Source organism: Falco biarmicus, chromosome 13, assembly GCF_023638135.1.
Source record: "Falco biarmicus isolate bFalBia1 chromosome 13, bFalBia1.pri, whole genome shotgun sequence".
Taxonomy (NCBI): Eukaryota; Metazoa; Chordata; class Aves; order Falconiformes; family Falconidae; genus Falco; species Falco biarmicus.
In genome coordinates this window covers 17,210,330-17,230,171 of record NC_079300.1, presented here as the reverse complement: position 1 = coordinate 17,230,171, position 19,842 = coordinate 17,210,330, and the positions used below count along the sequence as shown (strand labels likewise).

General features: G+C 36.8%; 1 protein-coding gene across 1 annotated transcript in view; it reads right to left on the bottom strand.

Moving 5' to 3' along the window:
• Nucleotides 1-19,842, bottom strand: part of SLC9A9 (solute carrier family 9 member A9) — a 208,888-nt gene that overhangs the window by 98,216 nt on the left and 90,830 nt on the right. Inside the window, 1 exon segment of the mRNA XM_056358878.1 lies at nt 16,821-16,909. Coding sequence (XP_056214853.1) covers nt 16,821-16,909 — 89 coding nt within the window.

The window sequence follows — 19,842 nt, the reverse complement described above, 5'->3', positions numbered from 1 at the left end:
CGAAGAAGTTCCAAGAAGAGCTGCATCACCACACAGGTTAGCCTCTGAAAAACATCCTTTTTTTGTCTCAGTGGCCATAAGCCAGGTCTATGCTATGCTATGGTCCATGGTCTGCTTAAATGCTACTCAAAAATTTTCCTTGTTTTGAAGGTACTTGCAGGTGGGATTACTTGCATTAAAAAAAAAAAGGAAAACAGGATTAGAATACTAGATATTGAGTCATTGGAAGTATTTTGTCTATAACTATAAATTCCCTTCCCTTGCCTCCTGCACAGATGACTAACTGCTTTCCATTCTAAATGAAATTGGCATTAAAATGCTCACATGCTGCATTTAGTTTCCCTAAGGGTACCAGCGAGTTATGCTAGCAACCATGTAAATACACATATAGTAATAATACGTGTTTTCTGTGTAAAATGAAAAAACCTCATTTGTAATATACCATTTTCACTTCTCCACGAAGTCTATAAGCCTGCTTATAGCTTTAAAGTAAGAGTTACAACAAATCACCAGTGTCAACACATTACAGAGCAGAGTATTAATTCCAAAAACACTGGTTCAGAACCAATTCAGGCACTTGGTTTAGGTGTTTAGCTCAGTGAGTCACTGAAACTGGGTGTATTTGCCTTGCTTTGGTTACTTTCTCTGTAAAAAGTGGATATTGCAAAAGATTTATATTAAAAATGTCTATTAAAATGGACATAACATTTATATTTTTAAAAATACATCATTCACCAAATACGCTTAGTTTTTGTATTATCGTCAGCCACTGTACGTATTAAGAGGGACTGCAAAAAATCAGTTTTCTGTTGGAACACCCTTCCAGGAAGAACTGCTTGCAGTTCAGTTCTCACTGGCAGAGGAAGGATTCAGTCCAGGTTAGCTACACCTTAAGACTTGCTGTAATCACTAAGTTTGTCTTACACTGATGTTTTATTTTAACTTAAGTGAAAATTTTTATGTGATATGAAAACTGTATTAGTTTTATCTTTTGAGTGAGATAAGAAAGCACCTTCTTTCTTCTCTTCCTTCCTTCCCTCTACCCCCACAGTTAAATTCAAGCCAATTAGACAAGCTATGCTACAATGGGTTTTGCAACTTGATCCATTTTATAGAACTATTTAAATTTTCACTGAGTGTTAGAGAGATTATCTAGGTAATTAATTAGTGCACCTGGAAGATGGGACGTGCTGAATTCCAATCTCAGGTGCAATAAAAATAGAATTCTTTAAAGGAGAGCATTAAAAGCACAAAATGAACATATTCTGTGCCACACTCCCCTTGTGATTGGGGAGATGGAAAGTGCAAGATTTCTCAAATCCTAATACTTTAAACAGTATATTTCATCTCAAGGGAATAAAGTTAGTATGAGAGTACTGAGTAAGAGCAGAATTACAAACATAATTCTTTCATCTCAAGGGAATAATGTTAGTATGAGGGTATTAGGTAAAAGCCAAATTACATCCACAACTTATTTCCAGCAAAATTCAGTGGATTTTATTCACTGATAGCAACATTATATTTTTTCACTCGATTTAATACCTGCGGAAGGAATGTCATCCACCTCTTGCAGGAACCTGCAAGCCTTCTCTAGTTGCATTGATTTTGCTAGCAACATGGAGGAATGTCACCTGTCTAGGGGTTACACCTCACAGGGATATATTCTTGCATGACATCGAAACAGAGAGAGTTTCTCGACAGTCCAACAGCAGCTAGCAAGCTAGCATGTAAAACTGATTATACTTTTTAAGAGAGATTTGAAGGTGACGGAGAGCTATTAAAATCCCAAGCAGTCAATGCTAACTGATGGTTATAAAATGTATTATATTTGAATAATGCTATTTAATTAGAACACAGCTATCAAAAATGTTCCATGAAGTCAAGGATATTGATAAATCTATAGCTGATGAAAATTGCTTTTTCCTAACTATTTTGAATTAAAATGCAGTGAGAATTCAGACTACCATAATCTTTCTGAGATTGTAGAAGCCTTTATTGTAGCCTAATTGCTTTATGTAATCTTTCTCTTTTGATTAGAGGTTTCAAAATCAGAAAAAGAAGGCTTGAATTTGAACCTCTTGCCTAAAATCCTTCATACAGCTATAATGAATCTTCACAGCATAGTGATATAATGCTCATTTCTAGAATAACATGCTTAGATGAAAGAAACATCAAAAGCAACTCAAATTCATGATAGAATATAAACTTGTTTATGGTACTAATTTCGATATCCAAGCATATTTGACTGTAAACTTACAAACACACCAGCAGAGAGAGATTCTTACAAGATCTTTTATGTCCTGGGGCAAAATTCTGGCCTTTTTTATCAGTAGGCTTTGCTGCTGAATTAAATCAATTTTACCCCAACAGATTTATGGAAGGCACACAATAGCTTTCTATTTCCCTATAGAGCTAGGAGGTTTAAAAGATTCATAAGGCCTGAGGAAGAACAGAAATAAAGAAAATAGCAGCACCAAGGGAGAGGAAAGGCCAGCACTGTTTTGCATTTACACAGTATAGATTATTCTTCCCGGCATAATCTACACACCACCACTAAAGTTCAGTTTGGGACAAGCTGGATAAACTACTGGCACAGGACAGACTTCTGACTAGCAACAGTAAAGAAAAAAATGTTGATCCCAGACATCAAGGCAAATCCTTTCTGTTATTAAAAATGCCATAGGTCTTGAATGGCTTTGCTGGACAAAAGAAGCTTAAACTAATTTTTTAAAAAATTAGGCAGCTAAATTAGAATCTTTTCCTTGTTCTAAACTACTTGCAACAATGAAAATCAGAAAATGAATTAAAAGGTAAACTGCTCAGAACTTCTAAAAAGGTTTGACCTCGGGTTGAATGGAAGCTTAGTTTGGTGTCTATTTACAGTGAATCTGTCAACATCATTAATTACAGGATTCACATTAACCCTCAGAAAGAACTTTGTTATTTAATTTTATCAATTAATTGACAATTAAGTGACTGTCAAAATCTGTCTCAATATACTCATATGTGTAAGGTATGGAGAGCAGCAGAAACTTTGATGTGCACTTGTGGTAGTATAGCCAGATTCAGAGCCTCAGGAGAATTTATATGCTGCCTTCAATAGACTTTGCATCTAACTGTAGACAAATTAATTATTCTATCATTAGTCTTGCTAAGTTGCCTCAGAAAGGGGATTTCTGGAAATTTTGGTGGCTTTTTTTTCTTTTTTCAAACATGGTTTGTAAGAGGGGGAACCTAGTTAGATTACTATCTTCCCTTCCTGCAGCAGCCAGCTTTTACTATTATACATCAAGCATTAATTTGCACCAAAAAATAACTCAAGAATGACACCTTAACAGAAGGTATTGCCAAAACAGGCAGGATGATGCTGTTGCTCCTACAGCTTGTCATCTAAGTTATTTTTTGGTTCACAAACTAGAAACAACCATTTTTAAAGTGCTTAATTTATCTTCATTCCTGCACTGAAATGTTACAGGCATAAAGGATGGAGGAATCAGCAGTGCTCCGTTGTATCAAGATAACGTGCTCAGGGATTACTGCAGATAAAGCTCTCTACGTTTACTTTAGCTGTACTGTATCATTCCATAAGTATTATTTAATAACTATTTTGTAAGTATTATGACCCATTCTGAACAACTTGAAAGATACCTTCTCGGAAGGCATCTCTGGGGCAGTAAAACACCAGTCAGGTGGAAGCAAGGACATTATGCGCTGACGGTTAAGAGTATATGGAACAATGGTTAAAAAAATAAGTAAAAGAGAGAAACAATTTGTGGCTTTGCCAAAGCCCATTTCAGCTGACAAAGGAGACTAAATGCTTTAAAACATGACTGTTCTCCTTCTGGTCAAAGAAAAATAGTAATATCATCAATGTAATCTAGTTGTCTTTAAAACTGCAATGGACTAATAATCTTTTGTGTTTCTTCGTTTATGTTAAAATTAGAGGAACTGCTGATGATTTTTCAAAAGTAACCCACAAAATCAATATCATCTTCCTCTTTTCACTCCCCTTCAAGTGGTTTTTTTTTTTTTTTTCTTTTCTGTGACTTGCTATCACAGTCCTAACCTCAAGGGATCAATTTAATTTCTAAGGAGGACAAATGCAATTTATTTGGTTTCAATTTGCTGAGAGGAAATATTCTGTAATGTTAATTCTTCAAGTGAATTCATAGAAACAGTTTCCTTCCTTGCCAAGTTTTGCATATTGGAAAGAAATTCAGTTACTCTTTGACATATTAGGAACTAGTAACCACTATGAAGGCCTTTAACCTAGCAGGAAGGACAAAGAAAGGAGTCTCATGAAGTCTGTGGTGTCTTTTCTTCATGCTTTCCATCAAGAATCAAGACTGCAAAAAATTATCTCATGCTATAAAATTTCCATTTCACTGCAAATCCAACATACTACAGGACAAATACTTGCTCTCTGTGCACCTGTTCTATAGCACCTTCTCTCTACCCATATTGATGCTTCCATATGGTCCAAAAATGGTAGCCTTGGCAGTCCTGTGTTAACAGTTGGACTTGTTGATCTTTAAAGTCTTTTCCAACCTAAATGATTCTATAATTCCATGAAACCCTTTACAGTCTGGGAATCTACTTCTGTGGAAAAATGCTGTAGAACCGTAAATCAGGAAAGACCCCATTTTACCTTAATTCAGAAAACAGTAGCAGTACTTGCATGCGTCTTTCTGATGACTTGCCATTTTGTTTTATTCAGTGTCTAATGTAAGATAAAAGACTGTTTGCTAAATAACTTTACTTTCTGTGCCACAGTTATTTGTTCAGGGGGTTCCACATATATACTGTTTTAAGTGTTTATAGAGGCTGGAGGGGAAGGGACACAAGACCTTACCTCTTTCTAACCTAAGTAGAGCATTCTTCCCTTCTGAGAACTGTTCTTGCTCTAACTGGTGTTGAATAGCATGAGATCCTCATGATACTAAGCTCCATTTATTATTCTTCAAGACCTATTACGGATGACCCAGCTTTCAACTACATTACCTTGGCAGAACGCTACCCTACAGTTATATTTGGTAGTGGTATTTGCAGTTACTCTGCAGATTCTAGTACCAGTTTCTGAAGCAGGATATTGGATTAGTAGGTCCACTGATCTGCTTTTATATGTTTAGGGTGTGAATTTGAGGAATTCTTTTGTTTCATTTCTAAGATAATCTTTAAACAGCTTCCCTGCCCCTTGATGCAGGCTACTATTCAAGAACTGATGATGCATTTGAACAAAAAGACCGAGAAATGTGAATATATGTTTTTGTCTGTCACGTTTTTTTATTCAGTATTAGAGTACATGACTCTTCTCATCTAACTGTCTTCTACACTTAAAGATGTAATCTAAAGTGCAGACTGTATGGAGATGAGATGAGACAGAATGTGAGGGGGATTTGCTTGAACATTAAGTGTGAAGGGTCCCGTTTCTTAAATACAGAAAATGTCAGAGACTTGCTGGTGGGGTAGTTTTTGAAAATAATACAAAGAACCATATTGTGGATAAAGCACAAAAAAGCTGTCATCAAATACAAGTTACCTTCCAAGTGGCTGCAACCTTGGTACTTCCACTGTGAGTAAATAATTGCCTGTGGTAAAGGGCTGTATAACACCCTGCACTTGTAGCTGTGAAATACATCCCAAAATTGCAGATGAAGGATAATTGGAGAGAATGAACTCAGAGGAAATGATCAGTGCTGTTTATATGTGCTTTTAACATAGCACAGAACATATGTATTTGACTGCGTACACTAATAGTATGTGTAAAGGCAAATGAAGAGGAATACGTAGTATTAAGCACAAACAGGACAAAGAATAATATCAAAACTGCAAAATCTACAGCAGTTGGATGTTGTTAGGGTGCAAAGACTGAAAAGTGGAATCTTTCCCTCAAAGTAAGTATATATATATCCGGTCAGCCTATGGCTGTTTGAATTTAAATGATAGTTTCGTAATAATTTTAATGGGGTAGATTTACATCTGGCTATAATGTGACTTTGGCTGAAACCAACAGAATAGAAGCTGTTGGAGAAAGTATTGTAAAGATTTCCAGTGTTTTCAGGTCCACTAAATTACTAGTGGTCTCCTTGGTGATATTTTACTAACCCCACAAAAATCCTAAACTAAGATACACCTTCAATTGTGCTTAAATCTGAGAGCTCAGGCCACATTCTTATGTAAAATTAAGTATCTGTGGTGAAAAGATAAACTAGTCCTTCTTTCTTGACCTTAAAACTAATTCCTGATAAGAACCTGTAGGAAAGCAGAAGGTGAGTGGACTAGGGAAGTATTTGGCACCTCATATACAGCTTAATGTTTTTTCAAGAAAAGTATTAGTCACTACATCAATGTGTGCTTCTGAGGGTGCTGAATGTCTAGAATTCTCAAATACTCAGAACTCCTCAAATTCACTGGAGACAAATGGTGGTCAAAACCCCCCTAAACTGGTGTGACTGAAGCAGAATTAGAAGTCAAAAGCTTAAAATAGATGCCTAAACTTGCATGTTTTTGTCATTATTTTAGGTGAATTAAAGTAGATGGGTACCAAAACATGTGGAAAGACAGGGCACTGTTTCAAATCCTAGTCATGATTTAGACATTTAATCTGAAAGATTTTGACAAAGGGCTTTTTAGCCCTTAATTATTTCCACAGACGGCACCATGAGAAAGAGATGAGCTATATTCAGCTGTTTAGTATTTCTTGCACTGTGCTACCACTTTGTACAAATGTTTCTTTTGAAGGTAGCAAATCCATTAATCGTGTAATGGAAACACAGCTGTGCAGTCACTAAAAAGATGGGGTGCTGACAAGTGCTTTAGACTATTTAGTGCCTTATTTACATGTATTTTTTTTTCTTGCAGCTTATTGTGTGAGAATTTTAGTGTTAGCTACATAGTCCTAACAAGTTTTGACCAAGGCTTTTGTGCAGTTTTTTAGCTGATATGACATTTTGCAAATGACATAGAGAATTGTGAGGGATCAGCAGTCATGCAAGAATCATATAAGTTAAAAAGGAGAGATATATAAGACATATTTCAGATTGCAAGAATGATTCTTTGTCAATAGCAATTTGGTAATGCCAGAAATCATGCAATGGCTCAGATTCCTTAAGGTGTCCCATTGCCCCAAGATTCTTTGGGCAGGACAAAAACGTTACTGTTTGGAGGGGAAGCAGAGGCCTCCAAACATCAGTACAGCTGCTAGCTCCCAAACCACACAGACCTTTTTCAGTGAGGTCAATGCACATCTGTGACAAAACACGAGATGCTCTATAAAGATTTTAATGTAATCTATCTAGCCATACAAGAAAAACTACCTTGATTTTTTTTACCAAACACATTGTCCCCACAGTAAGAGCAATTATGAACATACTGACATATACAAGTGTAAGGCAACACAAGGTTATAGCAAAGGAATGTATTAATAATACTCTCAGCATTAAAAGCTGGGTAAACCTATGTGCTTAATAATTTTACTGCATTCCAATTTAGCCGTATAATTTACTATGTTTAGAAATACAAAGCAGATGATGATTTCTAGAGGTTCATTCCATAATTGGAGGATTTATTGATAAATCCTGTACTAAAATAACCTAACACAATGTGAAGTGTTAGTGTTTCAAACAAAGTTAGAGAAAACTGTTACCATTAGGATATAACTATATTTTAAGAAAGAATCTGAATGTTGTTACTTATATTATTATTACATATGATATGAGCCATTTATATATGAAACGAGCCTCTTCATTTATAGCATAGGCCAGATCTCATTAAAGTCAAAAGGCTTTCACTTATCGCATAAAACTCTATTAAATTAGTTTACCTGTATGAAAAATGAAGGAAGGCTTAAATGAAGAATCCTACCTTTTTTTTTTTCTTTTTTTTTTATGTGTCACAAATTCTCAGATGAGAGTTGTGTCTGAGTATGTTTAAGGGAATATTGTAACTGTCAGCTTTCACAAAATGCAAAACTGAGTAAGATATAATTTAAACTAAAGGTAACCATATATACTTTGTGATGTTAAACTGCACTCTGCTCTGTTCAGCACTACAAATTGATGATGCAAGAATATGTTCCAGCCCAGGATTAGATTGATTTTGGTTTGCTTTTTCTCCCTTTGCATTCCACAGTTGCAGTGATGAGGAGGGTGACAATATTTAGGAAGGGACTTGATTTGACAGCCTACATACTTAGAGGAGATTCTCTTTGCAAAACTAGATGTGTTTTACAGAGGTGGAGTGCAAGGTTGGATATTTGCATGGATGCAGATTTAAAAACTAGGTATAAGTGCTAAATCCCCACAGTAAGGAGAAACGTTTCAGAGGTTGCTCCTCAAACCTCTTGTGAGGAGATCAAGAGAGACACCATAACATGACCTGCATAGCTATATAAACCAGCTTTTTGATTCTGCAGTAGCTCATATAGTCCCATGCAGTCTGGTTCCACTGCACAGATGAAGACATATGAGAGTCTTATTTGTGATTCAGGGCACCTTTCGAAGAAGTTACAGCATGTGTCTCAGTTTGGAATTTCATTACATATTTCTCCATATGCCAATGAGATTTTGGCCTATAGGTTTTAATTCCAATTGGTATATGTTAGCTAACTGCAGGCATCTGCTACTGTGCTGTAAAGAGTAAACTATAACCTTAACAATCACAGAACTTTATTAATATTTAAAGAAAATGTTTAATGTTTAAACAGATTGTAAAAACTTTAATGAAGCCATTTGCAAACTAGTTTGCATATGGCATTATGCTCCTTAGCCTACCAGCATAAAAAATTACATCATTTTTCAACAAGACGAGCTTCTCTGTAGAAATACTGCTTTCACTACAGTTCTGGGTTTCTTCAGGGTATGAATTACATTTAAGCATGTATATGTTCCAGTTCTTATGCTTAAGCAAAATGAAAGAAGGTTGTTTTCCTTTGGTTTTCAACATAAGTTTTCTTTCTCATAGGTCAAAAATTGTATTTTTATTCACGGTGTGTGTGTGTGTGCATGTGTAAGGTACTCGAATGTGGTACTCCTTACAAAATGCTGATGACAAAGGGAAATATGTGATGGGAACTAATGAGGCCAGAGTAAATCTGCACATTCTCAGTTAAGGAATCACTAAAGCAAGTATGCAAAAACAGAAGAAAAAAGGAAACTAAAGAACGAACCATAGAACTGGCTATTCTAATGTGATTTCTGTATATGGACACCCAATATTTTCAATATTATGGACAAGATAGCAGCTAGTTTATGATATATATCATAAATTATGCAGCTAATTACTGATATACCATAGTTATAAAGTCTACTGTTATCAGTTTACTTGTAGCAATGTTTCCTAGCTGTTTATCATCCATCACGTAGCTCACAGCTAAAAGAGAGGAAACAATTACAGCATTTCCACATAAATTTAAGGGGAGCTGCACGTAAAGAGACTGCAGATTGACATTCTTTTAGCATGGTTCAGTAATCAGGAACATCAGTCAGATAATGAGGGATTTTGTTAAGAAATTTAGATTGGAAGACATGGTAGTATAATTCCTTTTGCAGAAATCAAGATTTTCTTGTGTTGTTATGATTCTTCTTGTTAAACCCATACAGTAAGCAGCTTTAGCTTTCTTTATAGCATTATACTGTTCTACAGGGTTCCATAAGATCTTACGGTACATCTGGTCAAACAATACATCTGGCATGTTTCCAATCTTTGGCTTTTTCTGCTAAACACAGAAAATAGCTGTGTAGAGAACTGGAATTCATTGTATGCTTCCTGTCAATTACAATCCATTTTAAAGGTAATAATTATTACAAGCACTACGCATGTGGTGCATATTCAATTAGAGATAAGAAGGCAATTTATAAATGAGGGCAGCCTGTTTGTAACAGACCCAGTGGCTCTGTAGAGATGTATTGAGTTAGCAAGCTCCGATGGTCCAGCTCAGGAATACATGGCTTAGCCGCAATGCCTGTGACACAGCTGGAGCTCATTAGTGCCTCAGGAGGGAAAACTGGAAGTTATGAGGGAAAGCACAGGACAAGAATGAGCGGTTGCTTCTCTTCAGGGTACTTGAGCTAGAGCTATAATGATAGCTCACATATAGAGATGTGAGCTTTTGGACTTTTAGAAGGGCCTAAGACTATGACTTCTGTTGTTTTCCACATAAGTTAGGTGTCTTAAAGTTAACAGGAATTTCAACCTACAATTTTGGGTATCTACTCCTAACAGCTATATAGTAATGCAACATAAACCATTCTTTTTTTTTAAACTCTGTGCACACAACCTTTTTAGGTCTGTATCATTTTCGTGTCAGAAAGAAAAGGAACAGGGACATCTCTGAGGCCTCCCCAATCATTTTGAATAGCTGCAAAATGAAGGTTTTGCTATAGGCCTTGTCTAAAAAAAGAAATAATTAAAAATATCTGGGTAAAATAGAGGAAAATAAAGGCAAAATTTTTCCCTAATGTAACTCATTTCCTAAGTATTCAGTTTAAGCAAAACTGACTAAAACAAGGGCAAAACTATACTAACAGTAGTTTGATACAAATACATCTTCCCAAGTGCTATTTTATTTTCTTATTCTTGTTAGTAGAAGTAGCTGCTGCTTCAGACCTCTCTATTGACTGTGGCAAGTTGGTCACCTGGACTCTTCTCAGCAGCACTGCCTGGACTCCAGTCTTTATCGCTTTTGAGTCTAAACTTGCAGGGGTTCAAGGAGGCTGGAAATTAGGCTTTTATTGCTCAGTTGCAGAAAAGGAGCCATGAGACAGAAAGAGACAGTGCCTGTCACAGCTAACTTTTATGCTTCCACTTAAATGGAAGAAAGTACTTCATGCATGCAACCTGTTTATTGCCAGTTAGGAATTTGGACTTTATTGGATCCTTTAGATAAGAACCTCCTGTATACTGAAGAGTGCCAGACCTGAGTGCCATGCATTAGTTAAAAAGAATTTCCAGTTCACCCTCAGACAGAGTATTAGCCAACAAATATGTTATATCAGACAGCCGATGGTGCTGTATAGCTCAGAAGATAATGAAAAAACATTATAGTATGAAATTTTCCTGCAGGCACTGAGATTGTGGTGTGCTGGGAAAACAGATTCCTTCTGCACAGCACATATGTAAAGACTGATTAGGATCCGGTACTGATGGTAATCTTGTTTGAAAGATAACTTTCTTTTCTCTCAGTCTTTCTCTCTGCCAATCATTTATGTGGAAACACCTGACCTCTTGCAGTGCCTCATTTTTCCTAAGTAGAGTTCCTGAACAAATCACAACCGCATCTGCCAATTAGGCTGCTCATTTCAAAAGGATGAGAATTATGTTTTGTGGTGGTTGCTGCCTTGCTAATTACCAAGGACATTTTCCCATAAGTAGGGTTTTCCTCAGGCTAGAAATACTCTCATAATTTTTAAAAGTCAAGAGACTGAATTGTAAGAGACATTATATCCTGACATTTGGGTGGCCTTTTCTTCCTAGAAGTGTAAACTAATTATCTATAAATGATCTAATGTCTGATAACAGCAAATAGTAGGCGTTAGCCAGAGATAAATTAGTATAGGCTGTGTGCTTTAGAAGTAAGCACAGCTCTAATTATTTGGTCTCTCAAACACTCATACAGATAGCAGGACCAAAGCCACGGGGCACACACAAGTCCTGTGTGACTGTGGGGGATTTAAGGTTACTACACCCATTTCATTCTGTGCTGTTGCTTCCTATGATTTTAGAGGGCCGCTTCTCCCAAATATAATATGGGTGCTAGGTATCTGGGGTGGGACCCCTTGTAAACAGATTGACATGGTTTTGGCAGTAGTAGTACATAGCCATCTCTACTCAGCCACTCCCCTTCTCGTACAGAAAGATACAAACAGTAGCTGCAGTTCCTGGTGTGTGCTTTATCAACAAATTTAGGAGAAATCATTCTACTACTGGAGCAGAATTTGCCCTGCATTATGTCTTTTCTTATGAGAAGATAGCTGATGGAAGAATCCTGTAAGATAGTCATATCATCTAGAGAAAGGGGATTTGTTGTTTCATTTCTGAGTGTAGGTCTGCTTGTAACTTGTTTGCAAGATATTTAGGCCAGCAGAAAAGCACCAGAATGACTAGATCACAGTGATGGTGCTTCATTTGGATTGAGTGAGCCACAAACTGACTTCAGCTGCCTCTTTTAGTCCTACAATGGTCTTTTTACTAAACATTCTCCGATGCTGTTCAGGAACCACTCCTTTGATTCATTGATTCTTTCCCCCCCCATCCACCCCCCCCCTTCAGTAGATTTCGACATCTCCATTGCCATACTTTGTAAGTTACAGTCTCCTGTTCTGATTTGCTTCAGAAGCGAGTCTAAAATTTATGATGGAACAGCATCAAGTCTAAAGTACATAGCGAGGCTATTCATTATTGAATACCTTCATCATTGAATATTCATCATTGACATACCAATGTCAAGAAACTATAATGATTTGATTTACGGTTTTTAAGGATTTAAAAAATATATTGAATAACTATTTTGTCAGCCTGTTTCAAATAATATGATTAATTAGCATTAAATTAATATGCTTATAAACACAACTGTTTTATACCAAACAGTCTTTGTAATACAGCTCAATTTATGTTCCAGCAATCAGATGATTGATCCCTAGCGTGTTTCCTTGTTGGAAAATATATAGCCATATTACAAATGAGTTACGCAAGTTTTGAAATCTTGATGTATTTTCAAAGGATTTCCAGGAGATATTAGCTGCTCTTCTGCAAAGTTACAACCTTTAATAAGCAAAGATAATCATGTCTGCTTTATAGCATGGAGATTAAAATTTGAAACAATCATTACTATGTCCACCAGTAAGCAAAGACCAGACTGAACTTTCAGGCCTTCAGTGTAAGTTCATTTGCTCAAGCATTCCCAGGAAGACTTCATGCTTTGGTAAAGTTACCCAGAAATTGTACAGCACTGAGTTGTCTTGTTTTACTTTTACCCCATTCTCAAGCTTGTGTAAAACCTTGGAGGTGAAGGGCCACTGAAATCTTAATGTGGCATCTTGTGTGTACTGCATGCCCAATGCACCTGAACAATCAGGCCAGAGACTTTTGTCTATAAGGCAGGTGTTCCCTAATGGGTTTGCTATCGGATCAGCAAAAAATTGTGAGTAACTGTTTAACTTGTAATGTGGTTAGAAAGGCTATTACACCTAATTTGAGAAAGCAACCTTCACAAGCTTGTTAGACACAATGATTTCAGAGGTGACTGTGTAGACAAGGTTAGACTGGTGGAATGAATGGAGACAGGTGGGACAATATGAGACATACCCCCTTGCTGGCTGGACATGCTTTCTTGTGCCTTCTAGTAATTCCCTGGCTCTACTTCCGTAGGAGATGTGTTTTAGAATTCTGTTTGTGGAATTTGTAACCTGTGGGCACTGTATTTTGTTTGAAAGCAGAACTCTCCATACCCTTGCACACTTAACCAAAGAGTGGTATTGCAGTGTTCCCTGGTCTCTTCATTGTGGCTGTTCCCTGGAGTTAAAGGAACATAACCAGAAAATTATATAACTCATAAGTATGCTGGATAACATTTATAGCTGTTAGAGAAAGTGAGAAGCCTCTCTTAATACTCCACTGCTATTAAACTGTGCTGGTCTTAGCTTGGCATTTGAGTGAAACTGATAGAGAGAAGAGAGAAAAAAATAGTGAGGAATGCCTTCTTTTCCTGCAGAACACCCAGTACTGTCTGTACATCCCTCTCTGGAGCTGACCTGTAGAGATTTACAGCCTGCCTGCTTTCAACAAACCAGTAATCTGTTTATCTAGCAGCACCCTGCGCAGCCACTGACTGGTAGCTGAGCAAATCACCCCAACCCAACTGTACATCTGAAGAAGCTAATGTAAAATCTGAACTACAGCGTCCCAAGGTTTAGAAGTAACTTGTTTGCCTGCAGCATAACGTGAGGTTATGCTAGCAGCTGTAAATAATTCTAGAGAAAGCTGCGCAGAATCAAATAGCCTTCGATCAGGTCCTAGCAGTTTCATCTTCTCCTTCACTGAAGATATATTGAGTAAATTAAACTTGAAATATATGAAAGTCAGGGGCACTCTGTTTGACCTAACCTTATTGCTACGAATGGCAGTGTCAATTTTAATGTTAAAATCACTATGACCATAGTTAGGTCAATGATGATGGCTTAAAAATATTGCCATAAAACATCATTCATGTTAAAAACAAACAATAAAAAACTCAGAGAATGTTTAAAAATACCTAGTGAGAACTGGGATAAATGGATTGAATGAAATCTCTCGAAAGCCTGCCTTTTCACTAAATCTTTGTTTTCTTACTTTTCTTATGACAGTGTTAAAATAATCCATTGTTTTTGACAAGATTTGTGTTACATTATAGTTTCAGATTCTGTAAGTTTCGGATGCTTAAAGTCTAATATTAATCTTTCATGGAATGTTAAACAGTGATTGACTGGGTAATAAAGGATACAGGCAGACTGATATCATGGCATCTTTTACCAGGCATTCTTAACAGAGGTTCTTAAATTCTCATTTAAGAGCTGTAGATAAGTTTTCATGTTATATCACTATCTGAAGAAAATAATACTGGGGTTTTTTTCCTTATCTATTTTTTTTTTTAGAGCAAATGATGAGTTATTATGAGAAATGCAGAACTTGGCATCATGGCTAGAAATACCGCCTCTATCACTGTATACTGAATTTTACCATCAAGCTATGAAATTTTAACAGCCAGTAAAAAATATAAAGAAAATTATGCAAAGCAGTAGAGAAAAAGCATTTGTTTAAAACCAGCTAACACAATTTCACAATCTGACTTACAGTTTTGAATCTAATTTCCATGGGTTTTTTTAGCTTTAGCTTCAGCCTTAACTCACTGTTTTGTCAGTGTGCATTACAGTTCACCAGTCCTTATTGAAAGATCTGTCATATTGTAACAAAAGAGAGAGACTGCTTTGGAATAATTCTATAAATGAACTGAAAAGCCCTTGACTTGGCCAGTAATGAGTAATAAAAATGACTTAGATTGGGAGGGAAGCCATCTGTCTGAGTAGCAACATTCATTTAAAATGCACTGAAGTCATAGATATTAGGAGAATGCCGAGTGTGTGGCTTAGTAAATTTGCTTGAAGAGAGTTCTTGGAGGGAGAGAAAGAAAGAGGCAGCGCAGATTTCACTAAAAAACCTGCATATGAAAGGGTAATATTTGGATTAGAAAATAAATTAGAAGAATTCAAAGGAATTTAACAGCAATTTTTGAACCTTCTTGTAAGGGAGGCTGAGGATTAAGAGCCTATGGGGGAAGAGAAAAACAGAATAGAAGGGGTGCGTAAATGCTCACAGCTCCATATAGAAACACATAATCCCTTTTCTGTGTGTTCAAGGGTAGATTCAGTTTATTTTCATTATTTTGTTTTGCACTGTTGAATGAGAGGGAATAAAAGAGTAAACATGAACAAAACTAGTATGCATTTAAACTATATGTTAATTAATTCTCTAGCCTAAAAGGTTAATAATTAAAAATACCGTGACCTGCCTTTTTCTCTTTGTCTCTCTGAGGCTATGCATCACTTGCATATCATGCAGACCCTTGAAAAAGCCTTGTCTTCAAACTTTAACAGTTATATGCAATGGTAGTAATGGCATATGCGATTCAGTATTTCTGCAAAGTAGAAGCAATTCTATAGTAGATATAAATGTTATTCCCTTATGATACAGTTATCAGAAAGGTTTTCTTCTCGGCTGGAATACTTTTTGAAAGCATCAGCCTCTGCTGGTAGGAAGAAATGTAGTTGAGAAGACTTAACCTGTTCAGTAGCTAACACTTTATTCTGGAAGGACTGACCAGAAACTTTTTTGTAATTTAAAATCTGCGAGAGTCTGACAGTTGAACTGAAACTGGCCAGCATCTTTTCTATCAAACTGTTTTTGATAGAAAATTGGATTTTTTTGATTAAATTGAGATGTGCAATAGCTATGAAATTTTCTACATAAAATTTCCAGTCCTTAAAATAGAGGAATTGCTGAAAAAGGTACCAGATTGCATCATGAAAATTATAGCCTCTGACCATATGTTTCCATTTTATTCTAGGAGACAGATTTTCTATGACTTGGGGTTCTTGGGACATAAGAGTCAACATGAAAAGGGAAGAAAACTATTTAAATGACTTCTCACAGGATCTAGGTAGTGGCTAGGTCGTTTAAAATTACTTCTTGTGCTGAAAAGTATTTTGAACATTGCAATGCCATGTATCTAGTACTGAGAACATCCCCAAGTTTTAAAAAATGGTTACAATTGCACAATTCACCTGTTCAAACAAAAAACAGATGACCAATTTTCTTTTGTCTCTAAATAACACAATGGAAAAAAAAAATCACTACCTTTCTAATTATGTCAGATTTTAAACAAGCCAGAAATTAAACAATGTTATTGCTCAAGTCTGTGGGCCAGACTGCAGTTTATACAGCCCCTTTGCAAAAGTCCACATGGATCCAATCTCTCAGACCACTTCTCTGTTTGCCAGAGCTCTTTGATTTCCTTAACTTTGTAGCATTTTTGTATGGATGCTAACATAGACTATTATTTCCTTGCCTTTCATCTCCTTGACTGACATGTCAGGGACCTTGGGAAGAACAGATTCCTGTATTTTTTGCTTATCCAGAGAACTTACTGTTTTCCTGACAAAATCTCTAGTCTTTCCCCTAATAAAGACATAAGCCTCTTTTGCATTAATGAAATCACATCGAGCTATATTCCACTACCTCTATTCCTTACACCAGCTGAAGACACAAAGTCAGTTATTTTCATGTCCTACCTGTTTAGTTCTCATTTTGGACTCTGGTGACAGATTGTTGTAGGTATAATGGGCTTGCGTGACTCCACAGAAAAGGACTGCAACAATACCTGAAATTCAAAGAAAAACCAGAGTTAGCTGTTTCTATTTTCTTACTTAGGTTTTTCAAGGGGCTGCATAAAAAAGCTAGTTAGAGGGAGAACATCATTTTATAAGAAAAGAACTTTAAGATACGTTTCATATACTTTTATTTCAAACAAACTAGAATTTTTTTCTTTGCTAAAAATCATGTAGGTCTTGAATCTTCTACCTGGTTCATCATGCATTCATAGCTTTTCCACTGTTGTTTATTTGGCCCAAAACCCGTAGAAAATTTGTTTGAGTTAATACATGGTAGCATCTGACCATAAATCTGACTGTCAATCAGGCAAGGCTAACGTAATTGCAATATGAAGGACTTCAGACTTTGAAAATTTTGGCAGAGACTGAATAGGAAAGATAAAAATAATTTTATTACATTTAAATAGTTTGAGAGCACTTAGTACTGAATGACAGCAACAGGGGAAAGTCATATCAGCCTGTGCCTGATTATTAGCCTTATCGTAAGCTGTGTGTAACAATGTGCAAGCTGGACAACAACACGTTGCTTAAAGGTGATGCTCTGGCAGGTGCAAGCTGTGTTGCCCAGAATGACTGGGTCAGTGACTGTAGCCATGTGGCAGTAATTATACTTCCCAGCTTGTGGAAGGTCTTGAGAAGCAGAGCAGCAGGCTTGTCAGGAATAATAAATTTTGTGTTATAGTGATATTTCTTATTTTTGAATACTTCCTCCCTGGCTCTGGTCCTAACTCACCAGAATCATTGAATAACGACACTGTAATGTAGTATTAAACTTAAAGTAGCTGATAAGATTATAACTGCAATCTCCTGTCAGCTCTCACACAGATAAAGCAGAAGGAACACACACAGGGAGAAAATGGGCAACCAAAAATAAGTGTCTACCAGCAACCAAATGTAAATGCCCATGGAGGAAGAAAGCTCTGTGCTTTTCTTAAACTTGGGGCATGTCTACATAGATAATTATTTACACAACAGCTCAGGGCTTGTTCGTGTCCATTCCGATCACAGTTTTCCTGGAAACCTCCACACGCATTTTCTGAAGCATGTGGAGCATGCAAGTTCTTCTTGGTTTCTAGATCCAGAGCACATGAACAACTGGTTTTGCCCACAGCCAGCCTGCAGCGTGATCCCTGCATGCCTGTGATCTCTGGGGTCACATACAGGCAGTTTTCCACCATTCTCCCCACAGTGCTTTAGCTCTTGTGCCTTTCAGCCCTTCTACTCACTGTCTTCCTGTCTAAGAGCTACAACATGCCATAATTAGCATTTTAGTTTCTCATGGGCTACTCTGCAAATTGTTAGGTAATTTTTAGCTTGTAGGCTGCTCACGTGTGCTGAAATAACACCATGATGTATCCAAGGAAATACACTGAGGCCACAAAGCAAGCAAAAAGATACCTGTCTAGGTTTAGGCAATATCTATCCTTGCAATGTGGCTGTGCAGCAGCTTTCTAGGCATTTATTGGGTTAAACTAGCATGAACTGAAACATATAAACCAATTCTACTGGAAGCAAAGAGCACAAAGTAGAATTGTGAAAATAATCTCAGCCTGTGCCTTCAGTCCTGGACTAGAAACTGGACAAGGCTTCCTCCGTCTTCTCCAGGATGGTGGTGACCCTCTGGAATTTTACAAAGGCCAGCAAGAAGAGGCAAGAAGGGGGCAGAATCTACAGTGCTGCAGGCTTTAGCACAGCAAACCCAATATAAAACAGTCTGCTAGTTCAAAAGGATTAATAGAAGGCGGCCAGACTTCAGTCACAGGAAAAATTGGTTGATAATGCACTGAACAACTGTCAGGTGCAAGCTCTGGTGCCTTGATGGGTTCTTTAACAGGCCTATCCAGACCTCTAAATGCTTGAATTTTAGCTGCAAGAGGGCCCTGGAGGCAGGTGAATTATCCTCCTCCCCTAAAGCATGGGATAGAAAAGGAAACAAGGTGAAGTAAAAATTTAGACAATGCTGAAACTTTCATTTGAGGGAGCGTGTGTGTGGGAGCAGCACATTGCTACATACCAGTTAGTGCAATTATTACCTTACCATGTCTGTCTCAAGTTTCTGACTCTCCTTGGACTGCTAACTGAAAATACTGCCCAACAAAATCCAACTTTCTTTACTTGCGAGACCCTCTTGTTTCTGGGAAGAACTGAGGCCTGGCATTAATATGCCTTTGATGGAAGAAAAAAGTATGGAGTAAAACATTCTGAGAAGAATTCAGCACAAGGGATAACTGCCATCAGAAAGAAAATGTGAAAGCAAATCTTTTTTCCTTTCAAACCACTGTGGACATTTTCTTTGCTTCTGGGTTCTCTTTATGTTGTAAATTTACCTATACTACTTCTACAGAGCATGGTCTCTGTAGCCAAGAGAAATTCCACTGAGCTTTTACTGCCATGTCTGTTTTTTTAATATTTATTTTCTTATGTCTGTTTTGATATTTATTTCTTTCTAACTACAGTAAGACTTTATTCACAGTAAATAATGTGGGGAGTAGTGAGACTGTCACTGCCTAAATACATTGCAGGAAGTAACTGATCTCTTAAATGCATCTAAGTCTTTTTTTCTCAGTAACTATTTGTGCAGAACTGATCTGGGGCCTTTAAAAATTCTCAGAGCATTTGCAATGGGATGTTCAAACAACGAAATTTCAGTTAAAAAAATGTAGTAAATCAGTAACGTTGCTAAATATCACTAGCTCCAGGGTCAGGAACAGATATGGAGATAAGAGTTTCTGATTCACTTTCTTCTACATGAATCATCATCATGCCAAGTCTTACATTTGTAAAATTGACTATTAAATTCAACTATAATTATAAAATGGTTTTTGACTGCTAAGAAACTGTTAATTATGGGTAGTGAGAGAACTGAGAGTGACATGAGGAATAAAATGGCCTAAATCTGATTTTACAATAGGAATAAATGATC